The 12002-nt window shown below is 41.0% G+C and overlaps 1 protein-coding gene across 1 annotated transcript; it reads left to right on the forward strand.

Moving 5' to 3' along the window:
• The first annotated feature begins 3523 nt into the window (after window positions 1–3523).
• On the forward strand, window positions 3524–7706 carry LOC308121591 (transgelin-like). The gene is made up of 5 exons (XM_080482904.1): window positions 3524–3690; window positions 6522–6708; window positions 6798–6969; window positions 7092–7194; window positions 7286–7706. Exons 2-5 carry the CDS (start codon window positions 6529–6531, stop codon window positions 7437–7439), a joined length of 609 nt encoding a protein of 202 aa, XP_080339030.1. The 5' UTR covers window positions 3524–3690; window positions 6522–6528; the 3' UTR covers window positions 7440–7706.
• The last annotated feature ends 4296 nt before the right edge of the window (window positions 7707–12002 follow it).

Genomic DNA, 12002 nt, shown 5'->3' on the forward strand with positions numbered 1-12002 from the left:
TTCTGCACAACTGGTTCCCGTCTCACAGCATTATTACAGGGAGGAGGTGGAGAGCAAAAGATTTATATGGACATTTAGGGGTCACAGTTCGGAGAGAGTGTCAGCAGAGTGAATATGTGCAGCGGGTAAGATCACACAGCACCTCCAAGAGGACCAAATTATATACTGCAGCTCTTGTGTATGATAAACATGTAAAATCCCTGGTGTCATTAGGGAATAATAAAGTCATCAAGCATGTTAACAGTGTTTCTGCCATATGTAGGGGGTCAAACCGGTTAAACATTATTCATCTCATCGCTGAAATGGCACAGTATTTAAAACCACTCTTGCAGTGTGGTCACCTGGCTCTGCAGCGCAGACTGCATTTGTATTGACTGTAATTTAAACAAATGCTCCCCGCTGCCTAACTGGTGTTTTGTCCTCGAGGATCAGGCACCGCCGGACCACCTGCAGTCCTAATCTGCTCTTCCTTATTCAGCCTCATAATTTGACATCACACCTCCTGCGGCTCTGTGGATAAAATGTCTCAATGAAAAGATCTTGCACACTCGCTTCGAGCATTTTCTGTTCATTAATATGACAGTGCATGTAATTGTGAGCTTCACATGGTGAGCAAGGTCATTCAATCTGATGGATACTCATGATAAAAACACACTAGTCCATTTGGTGCATTAAATATCGTCACGATAAGTTTGTCTTTTGTAAGAAAAATAAATATTTCCATCTGTCCTTGACCTCAGTTTGCAGAGACTTACTTGTGAGCAGATGAAGTGTATATAATCATGTCTGCATTAGTTTCAAGCTGGCGTTTAGCCACAGAAGCCATTACAGAAATATGCAAACATAATGAAGGTCCAATACAATGAGTGGTGCTAAAACATCACCAAAGGTTAAAAGAACAGGCAGCATCTTTGGATGGCATCCAAAAGTGAAATTTTTGTGTTATTATTAAAAAGTAAAACACTTTTTCACCCTGAAAATGTGATTTCTGACAATATTTTGTCTCAGTCTTCTTCTGCTGTTGCAAAACGGAGTCAACCAGAGGACACACACTCTTCAGGGCACATTACTACAGTCACATAGTTTTATACATGCAATTTGTTCCGTTATAGCATGAAACTTATGAGCCTGCAGCCGTGTGAGCAACTGTCTGGCTTCCAGTAAAATGTGATCAGCTATGCTCACAACAGCCATCTCTTCAGTATGTTTGAACGTGTAAGCTCATGATGGTGAGGATGTCAGGAAATCGAAAAAACCCCCCCAAAAAAACAAACAAAACTGTGACACTTATTCTTCATCTATTCACATCAGACCAGTGATTACGCCACATTGTTTCTTTAAAATCGACAGCCAAGAAAGATGTTTAGGAACATCCTGTTTCTTCATCCGTTTGTTTTTCACTGAATGTAGGTGTTTGCCTAAATTATCTCGATCTCAGGCTGGAGAGAACAAAAACTTGTGTGTGTGTGAGTGTGTGTGTGTGTGTGTGTGTGTGTGTGTGTGTGTGTGGGGGGGGGGGGGGGGGGGGGGGGGGGGGGGGGTGTAAGTGCTTGCAGATTTTATACCTGGACGACATCACAGTGTTGGGTCCACCGGGCAGCTTTTTTCAATTAGCAGCTCTCAGCACGATTTTCAACACCCAGCAGTGTGTTCATCTACTTGCAATTAAATACAATTACGCTTGTCCTCAGTACAAGGTTAACCATGGAGAGCACGGTTTATCAAATCTCTCTCATTTGAAGAAAATCTTAGGATGTTTCTGGTTGGAATATAATGCTGTTTTTAAGCTTTTGGTGCCTTTGCAGAGGAAGAAACAATAAGGCGATACTATTTACCCTTTGCCACCAGATGTTGCTGTTGTGCAGAAACAGCCTGTACAGACACCACCGGGGCAGCAAACGCAGCAAACACATCCAGTATGCATTAAGTAATTTCAGTAAAAAATGTCATGACTGACTTGACATCATCATGACAGTTTCAGGACTGATGCTGGATTCAATCTGCAGTGTGAAAACGCAGTGCATAAAAACAGCACAATACAAGTTGTTACCATGGTGGTGAGAAAGAGTCACTGAGTGTGTTTGCTCAGAGCTCACCCGTGTGTGGAATTTTTCACGTTTGTGCATTTTCCCCATTTACAGATTTGTTGGAAAACCTGTCATTCAACCTTTCAAGTACCTTTAAAGTTGGCATAAGTCCACACATTCATGAAGTGCCAATGCTGGAGGCTCCAACTTAGTTAAAATAGTTTTTCAATCAGTTTTTGTTTTTTTTAGCCTTTAGCTTTAAAAAAGTATCCCACGTAATGCTCTGGGTGGCTCTATGATAGTATCTTCTCCCATGTCGATGAGGAAGCACAATAAAGTTACAGTATGTGAAACCTTCAACACAGGAAAAACAGGGACGACACTCTCAGTTCCCACTTTTGTTTACCTATAAGCAAAGCTCAGCAGATTAAACCTTCATTACAAGGGACTGTTTTCCCTCACTTGGTGATCTGAACATGGTCTGACATCTACTTGTTACGAAAGTTAAGCCAAACTCAAACAAAGAGTGAAAGTCATGAGAGCTGGAAGTACAGTTGGCAGGAGTTGAACTTTTTTTCTTTTTTGCACAGGCGAGAGGAAACGTCACTGTGCCTAATAAAACCTCTGAGCTTCCTAAGCATCGGTGAACTGTTTGGGTGTGACTGAAAATCAATCATAAGAAATGACAGGCATCTCTGACTACACAAACATGTTCCAGCATTTCCCAACACCGACATACGTATACATAACTGATGGGTTCAGTCACATACTGCCAGTGTGTCAGTGTTATCACATGTGATGTCATTCTTGCAGGTTAAAGGCCCGTCAGGCTCAGACTTGTTGCTCTCGAAGCGCCAGACCAGGGTGGAATGTCTCGGAGGGAATGTCTCTTCTTGTCGTATGAACTGCTTGCAGCCAGTCTATTGAAACCACGCACAGGGACAAGAGCTGGCTTCAGTTATTAGGATTTGCATTGTGGGCAGTCGGGGGAGAAAAATGTAGTGATACATAACCTCTTGCCTCTATTTCCTCTTCGTGGAGTCCTGAACTCAACAGAGAGGAGGGGATTCACATTCCACAGCTGCCTGCTGTCTCTTTCGGTTTCAGGCTGATCTGAACACCGCTCAAACACCACCCGTTTGAATAAAGCCATAAAATATTCTCCTGCATGTGCTTCACTGCTCACTAATTACTGTAACTGCCTTCCTGTGCTCTATTAAACCCGGCTATTCTCCAGGATTTTATCATCCATACCTCCCCCTCTTTCCCTCCTAATCCCGTCTTGTTCTGCAGCGGTGGAGGGAGAAATTTGGAGAATTCTTTTCAGTGACCACACCAAACTCTCGAGTCACATGTCCTGTTTTTCCTTCCCGGCCTTCTCCTAAATAAGGAATTACAATTTGAGTGGGGAAAAAGAGAACGGGCGTATGGGCGGGACATGCAGTGAAATAAGAGGACCTGAAGGCGTATCTCTCTCTCTCTTGCTCCCTCTTTCTGTTGAATGTGGTGAAGTCACATATTCGAGACGAGGGTGTTTGCTGTATTTCTACTGGCAGCCCTGTACTGTTCACTCTGCACTGAGTTGTGGAGGAAGAAGAAGAAGAGCGGACTACTGCGACACAAGCCAACGCGTGCCGGACTTACCTGGAAGCTACCACACAAAGTAAGCAAATGCTCCGGTTCTCTTCGTTTCTTTCCTCTGGTACTCTTTGTTTTGTCATCAATCTCAGTCTGGCTGGCAGACAGGATTTCTTTGTGGAACTTGTGGTCACATCTGCACAGGAAACAGGGAAACGTATAAGATATACTACAAGCCACCCTTTGCTCCGTTCCTCTGTCCCTCCTGCATTCTTCTTCGTACTCATTCCAAACTCTGAGTTAATGATTAAACTTTTAGTTAGATTTGTCCAGAACAAGCTTGTAAACTCTTGCATTATAAAATCCTTCCCAACAGTCCTCTGACCACTATCTGCCTGTGCTCACGGCATGTGAGGCCCAACAGATTCACAGATTGTTAACAGGTTGAGCCTTCTTATCGTTATTTTGTGACAATTTATGTCACGTCCTTGTTCAATACAAGCAATGAACAACAGGCTGTCGGTTCAAGACACAGCAGTGATTCTCATTGTCTCATTGTCACATGTGTCGTCTGATTTCAGGGTCATTCCAAAGTTTATTAAGGTGACTGTCACTCTTTGTATTGTTCACTATCGGTGGAGATAAGATACACGAATGCAGAGCACTAAATCAGAAACGACTGCGGAGGGCAAAGACAACACAGGTTTCAGAAGTGAGTTGGTGATGCTGTGCTATACAGCTCTGTCGCAAGAAGGTTACAAAATAGCTTGAAACGGATGACTGCAAGTCATCGTGATATGAAAGTTCAAGAAATTGGCCGGGCAAGGCGACGAAAGACGAATGGAAACTTAAACTGGAGTTTCGTTGGGGTCAAATGTCGAACAATCTAGTAGCACATGGGAGAAGCTCAGAAACCCGCCAATGTGCAAAGATTTTGAATGAATGAGAGCAGGACAAACAAAACCAACAATTTTATACTATTTCAGGTCTGAGATGGAAGAATCATGGTGAGTTTTGTTGTGGCATTTGACCTCAAATATGTTAACAAGGTATGCTAATGCGAATAAAGTTCTGGTAGATTTCATCAGTCACAGCAATGATGAGATACACATGGCCAGACAGTCACATTACTGAAGATAATTTGATCATTTAGAAGCATTAGAGAGACTGACTATATATAAAGGAGAATCATATGTAGCTTCAAAACCGGGCAATAAAAGTAACTGTATTAGTAAATATACCACATAACTTTATGATCCTTATTTCCCGTATTGACTGATCTCCTGAGTAACCTCATCAATACACAGCAGGGTGGAGGTGGGAATGGGAGACTTGTAGTTATGTCTATGATTACAAGCTGTTCTTTCTAACCACCAGGCCGCTCCCAACTGGGTTTTTTTCTTGTTTTTTTGTCAAGTGTACAGTGCTCCATAATTTCCCAGGACACCCAATCACACACCTGCACATACACACACACACACACACACACACACACACACACACACACACACACACACACACACACACACACCCTACTTGAAAAGCCTGTACTTGCTGGAGTTCACTGTCAGACTTTTGTCTGAAAACTTTATAAATAAATGTGAACTGGTGCAGAATAAAAGTGGCCTGATGTGATGCCAGTGCATTTAATTAGTGGTTTACATGTGTGTCTTATGACTCAAAGTGCTGGGCAGACAAAGAAAGTTATCTGCACGACAGGGCCGCTCCTCATCGCTCGGAAAGATAAGTCCTGATGTCTGTCGCAGCTGGATGTTCCCTGGGCATGCCAGGACACCGCAGATGGAGCTGCTCTGATTGGGAAACGCATCATACTCGTTTGGCTAGACGCATGGCACAAATCACTAAATAATAAACATGTTGAAAGATAAGGAAGACATTTATCCTCCACATGCTCCGAAAACATTTGTGCAGTATATAAATATACTTGAATTTTGTCATCAACAATCATTCAGCCTAAAAGTGAAAAAGTAAAGTCTAACATCAGTTATCTCCATGTTATCTGAGTCATATCAGAAATGGCAGTCTTGTCCGTTTGGATCTATAAAAGCATTCCGTTAATGTGTACACCGACGCTTCATGATTTAATTGACTTAATGCAGGGAGTGTGTTTCTGAAAGGCCGTTGCCATAGCGAAAAAACATTGCATTGTTCTGCTTAGACTCCTTCGTACACATAGATACTTTTGTCAGAAAGGGGGGAAGGAAGTGACAGTTCAATGAGCAAACAGGATGCAGGGAGAGGGGCGGTCCTGCCGAAGCACACAGGAAGCTCGAACTGCATTAAGAAGCAAAACGGGGCGGCCATAATTGCTTGCAGGGAACAGCAGGTTTTTAATTCCTCAATGGATTTAGCAGTTCATAAACTGTCTTTGGTAAATAATTGCACTTGTGTGGTCCGGATAAAGGAAATATGAGTATCGCTCTGCATTCATTTTGAACATTATATGACAATGAATGCAATAAATGATTGATAATCGAATGTTTAGGTTTTGAAGATTACTGAAATGTCAGTTAAAACTTGATATGATTAGACAGTGTTTCTGTTCCCTTTGCATGCTTACCTTTTGATAAAGTCTGATGAGTTGAGCACAGTAACTATTTCTCTAATCAGATTTTTTGGTTATATCAAGCTGGGTAAAAAAAAATCAAAGATCCATAAAACCTGATTTCTTTTTCTTTTAAAAGTGTATGACTGATATCCTTGTCTCTCTTTTTATTGTCCACCATTTACTGAATACTGAAAACCCTGCTTGTTCTGACAGCAGGTCGAGTGTGGGTGTGAGCAGGGCAGGGATTAGCATGTGAACACTGTTGTTTCTCGTCAACATTCGTAAATAAAAGGGGAGAATACACTCTGTGGGAGTGACAGCCTAAAACTGACTTTTCTTTTGGACAGAATCAACATGGCAAACAAAGGTCCCTCATACGGTCTGAGCCGTGAGGTTCAGAGCAAAATCGATAAGAAATACGACCCGGAGCTGGAGCAGAGGCTAGTGGAGTGGATCATGGCACAGTGTGGCCCCGGAGTGGGTCAGCCTGCACCGGACAGGACGGGCTTCCAGAACTGGCTCAAGGACGGATGTGTGAGTATTGGTTCGAGTACATTTTCGCATCATAATTCACACATGCACAGTGCGCTAAAGAGGATCTGCTCATTCTGTTCATTGTCTAGGTGCTGTGTGAGCTCATCAACAGTCTGCATGGAGCCAGCAAGCCGATCAGGTCAATCAAGACCTCCGGCATGGCGTTCAAGCAGATGGAGCAAATCGCCATCTTTCTCAAAGCTGCCGAAACCTACGGAATTACCAAGACTGACATGTTCCAGACAGTGGACCTGTTTGAAGGTAAGATAGACAGCGGACCTCCTGTGGGTTGGTCCAAGAATATAACTTTAGAATGTAGCAGGTTGATCTTTCCTGTGCATTCATGTGTCATCTGTTCACGGTGAACCTCGGCATGTCTACAGGCAAAGACCTGGCTGCTGTGCAAAGGACCCTGATGGCTCTTGGCAGTTTGGCTGTCACAAAGGATGATGGGAATTACAAGGGCGACCCGAGCTGGTTCCACAAGTGAGTCTGAGCAGGGTAACGATGAAGGGTGAACACGGGTTTAGAAGTGGGAGTGGATATTGAGAGATGTTTTTGTTTTGTCCGCTTGCAGAAAAGCACAGGAGAACAGGAGGGAATTCACAGACGAGCAACTGAGCGAAGGCAGAAGCATCATCGGTCTGCAAATGGGCACAAATAAAGGAGCATCTCAGGCCGGCATGACAAGCTACGGACTTGGCAGGCAGATCATCAACAACAACCCCTGAAACCCACAGTGTGCAGAAACCCTCCTCCCTCTGTCGATTGTAAACGCCGAGCAGCCAGGAGGGAGAAAATCTGACTCTGACCCTGGCGATGAGGAAAAATGTGACCTACGTGTTTTTAGGACTAAACTGGATCAAAATAGGGACCAAAGAGAAGATGTGCACTAACCCCACACACACGTTATGTTGAGCACACACACAAATTGAGAAAAGGAAGAAAAAAAAAGCGATCTTTACAAGTAAAACATTTAAAAATGTATTTGCCCCAAATGCTTTGTGTAAAATAATTATTTCGCTGAAAGGATCATTTCAGTTATTCTGCATGTTTAAACCAACATTGAACTTACAATACTGCAAAGAATGATCCAGAAAATGGAGATCCTGGGCAGATTATCAGATTGTTAAATCTGCTTAAAATGATCTTGCAGAGATCTGAAGCTTGCATGAAAAGAAGTAATCTATCACTTAACAAGTTGTTTAATTCTATAACTTCATGGCATTACTGCGGTCTGCAGTCAATTCAAATGTTGACCGTTTGGTACATTCAAGGACACGTCACGGTCTGAGAAGACGGAGCCATCATGGTATTTATTCTACAGTGTCCTTGTTGGCTATTTGTTCAACTCCTAATGTTTCCCGTCTAACGGTGTAGTAACCGGTTCTTTTTAGTATTACTGAACGCGTCATCGCAGATAGTTGTGGAGCCGTTTAATTCCTCTGCAAAGGTTACTTATCTCATGCAAGTATGCAGTCTCTAATGCTAAGCTACATCCATCGTCTGTGAGTGAGTTTATCAAAACGTTTTACAAATCATGAAATACAGATTTGTGTGTTTTACCTGCACAATAACATAATCTGCAGTTAGAGGAGTACTTTCTAATCAAAATGTTGGACCATCTTCTTTTGCGGTTATTCGATTACGGAGAAGCATAATGAATTGCAAATAAAGTTCGACTTCCCTTTAAAAATGGCCTCTTGTGTGATGAAAAGAGTACCTCAGAAAGAAGGATGTATTCCCGGTGTCCACTGCTGACCTCACTGTGCCTTGACATTCTTCATAAACAAGAAAATAGATGAAACACTTTGTCTTACAACCTGCAAAGAAGTTAACATATTGAAGTTTGTCATGAAAGGGTTGAAAAGAAAAATAAGGACTTAATTGAAGATGTGTTGATGAACCTATGTTGGCTGGTTGGATGCAGACAACGATCACATCCTGCTGTTCGTCATGAACCAACTCAGGTGAAGCGGAAAGACAGAGTGAAAAAGAAATTTGGGTTCGCACACGACACTGTAATGTAACGACACTGCTACTTTAAAAAGAAACTTACAAAAGATACAAGATTAATGACTTAAGAGTTTGAAGAGTTACAAAAATGACTCCTTTCACTTTCTTTCATCAGAGCAGGGAATTTAAAGATATTGTTTTCTCTTGTAAGGCAACAGAAAAATACATTTACATTAAGTAATTCATTAAGATGTTTAGTGCTACTAATTTTCCTCTGACGCAGTTTAGTTAGTGCTGATGAGTCCAGGGTGCGTCAGTCTCCACAGGTCAACGGCGACAGCAGCTAAAGCCGAGACAGTTATTTCTAATCATTCAAAAACTGAACATTATTTAACACTTAAAAAAAATATTATAATAATTTTGGACCTAAAGACACAGCAACATCTCTTCAAGTGAATCTCAAAGATTCATGAACACAGGTTTTTGTAATCCTGCAACACATTTTTGGTGTTTTTTATTTTATTGTTTGACATCACGATATACATAACTGAAGTACTATTCACAGTTTTAGCGATTTTCAACTCGGATTTCATTGAAAGTGATTAAAACACCACCTGCCTTTGCAAAAGGTTGTTTTCTCCCAACTGAAGCAGAGCGCGCTTCATAGCAGATGGCTCAGTATGTCATCAGGAACAAGGTTCACCAGGACGTTACTCTGTAACGGCCACTTTTAGAAAGGCGCAGGCTTTGAACAAACTTCAGGAAAACATTGTGTCCATGTAACTTTAAGCAAAACTAAAAAAGCAAAAAGACGTACTGTATCAGCTCATCCAAAACTTAATAGACACTATTATTAACATTTATAATTCAAAATGTCTCTTTTGGATATTTCCACACCCTCTTTGGACTATGGTGATACACAGGATACCAGGATTTATTTTCATTTATCCAGAAACGCAAGAACTGAAAGCTTTTGGCCGTTTTTCCAAGAAGACTTGACTTTAAATATCTGTCAGTTCTCCCTTAATAATAATGTGTTTTTTGATGGTACTATGACACACTGGTGACTCTTGTCGGTGATTTGATATATGGACGGGAAGCTTCAACGATCAGCTTTTCGTTTTCTGGTTTTCACTTAATTGTCTCAATTCCATCTGAAAGTAACAGTCATGAGAAGCAGACATGTTTAGAATAAAGGGCTAATTAAAGAGCATTCATGGTTAAGAAAGCACTGTTGAGGAATTGTGACAGACAAAGTATTATTGTGTGTTTCCGCTTTCAATTCGCAGCATGTACACCTGCGTTTCTACATTTCGGCTGAATATTTCCAGAACTAAGGCCTCATAAACACGAAGAACAATATTTGAGTATCTTCCTAAACAAAGGATAAATTCTGTTTCAGAGTGCATAGCTTAAACAATCATTAATCTCAGATGACATACAAATAGTTTCATTATTAATAAATGTTTGAGGAAGTGGCTCAGTAATTATTTATCAGCTTATTACACTAACAACCTTTAAATAATTTATGTCATGACTTTGCAGTCTTATCAATCATTCCTTGTAAAGTAATGGATCGTTGAAATGGGTCATCTTTAATAATCAATTTACTGCTAATTGGATGTTTCAAATATCCTGCCTATAATCGTTCTTTAGAATAATCGACTGAGTTAAGTGCTACGGCCACTGTGAGCTGAATCATGGTCGGGCAATAGCAGCTCAGACTGAGGATGATTTGTAACTTGATCTGCGCAAATAGATTCAACAGTTCCTGTTTGTTTTATCCTTGTGCAGCGAGCACGACTGTAACGGAGCGAGACATGTTGGGTAATTCTTTTATACCTGCAGGTAGAAGCTTGTGGAGGTATTTTAACGCAGAGACTTTGACATGTGATTTGCTTTTCAGGGAGAAGTGGTCATGATCACTTCTCCTTGTTTTGGTTTTTTTTCATATAGTCTCAGTGTCTTCAAGGTTCTTTCATGTACTTTTTAGAAAAGTCTTTTTGACACAGGAGTTAGTTCCTCTTATTTTCATGAAGGTTTGATGAGACTGTAGGAACACCAGCACATCGCTGGCCTCAGCGTAGAAGAATGTGCTTTGTTGCCATACTGGGACGTAACAAGGCCCACGATAGCTTCGAGGTTGAAGAAGTGACCTTTTGACTGGATAAATGCCAGTTTGACTCCTTAGGCTGCCTGGGAAAATGTGCATAGGGAAGCCGATTTCCTCCCCCTTCATCTGCCGCCGCGGCGCTGTCGAGCAAGGCACATAAACCTTCCAGCGAGGAAACCGCCGTTGCCACAAAAGCCAGACACGGCTTCAGTTCGGAAACGCATTACATGCAGAAGTCACGGAGCAGAGTAAAGAAACAACGACGTAGAGCCTAAAGACGGACTTCCAAACCGTTAAGACTGAAGTCATGTCATCTTTTCTAAACCTGAAGGACGAAGCAAATGAAAAGGCTCTTCAGTCTGACTGTCAGGGTGGAACTAATGCCTCAGTGTCAGTAAGGTGCGACACCGAGTGACTCAGTGGAAAAAGTTGTTGCAGAATACTTCAAAACCCCTAACAGCAGGACATCTGGCCTGGCTAAGATGGGTACTAAATATAATACTAAATATGAATAAGCTATTTCAGTGCTGACTACATGTGGCTGATCTCATGCTGATTTACAAACTTTCCCACCTCATCATCATGTGCATCAGCTGCTGTTTACCTACTTTTGTATATTTTGTACCAGTGTAAGATTGATAATAAAAAAAAATCTCTTGCTTTTAAGACTAGTGGGGGACAATGAGTTTGGTTCACAACAAGACTTTGAGCGATTGTTAATTTAATTAATGAGAAAATGAGAAAGAGTGTGGATGGTAATGAGTAGCCTTCTAGGTTTGTGTTTCTTTTTAAATTGTACTTTGGTTCAAACTTTAAAACTAAGTTGAATAGAGCCATTATGAAGTAGAAGGTATTTAAAGAATACTGTAAAAGGTATGTTTTATATAGATTCGAAACAAAAGGATCAAATTTGAGTCAACAGGCTCCTTTATGTCTTTTACCGTTATAGGCTGTTGCACTTCATTGTATCTTTATTTGTTACTACAGTGTACCAGATGAAACATAAAAAATACAATAGAAGAAAAAAGAGAAGAAAATTAAACAATTATCTTCTACTTCTTCAAATGTATTTTGTTTCTTTAGTACCGATTAGTATCTATATACAGAAATAATTTGTCAATGTTCTTACGAGGAGAAATATACGCAACAAGAATAAATGTGTTTATTTAAATTTAAACTATTTTGTGGAAACAATCATATTGTTTTCATATTGTCAATAGCTTAG

This window comes from Lipophrys pholis (genome assembly GCF_963383615.2).
Source record: "Lipophrys pholis genome assembly, chromosome: 16".
NCBI classification, from domain to species: domain Eukaryota; kingdom Metazoa; phylum Chordata; class Actinopteri; order Blenniiformes; family Blenniidae; genus Lipophrys; species Lipophrys pholis.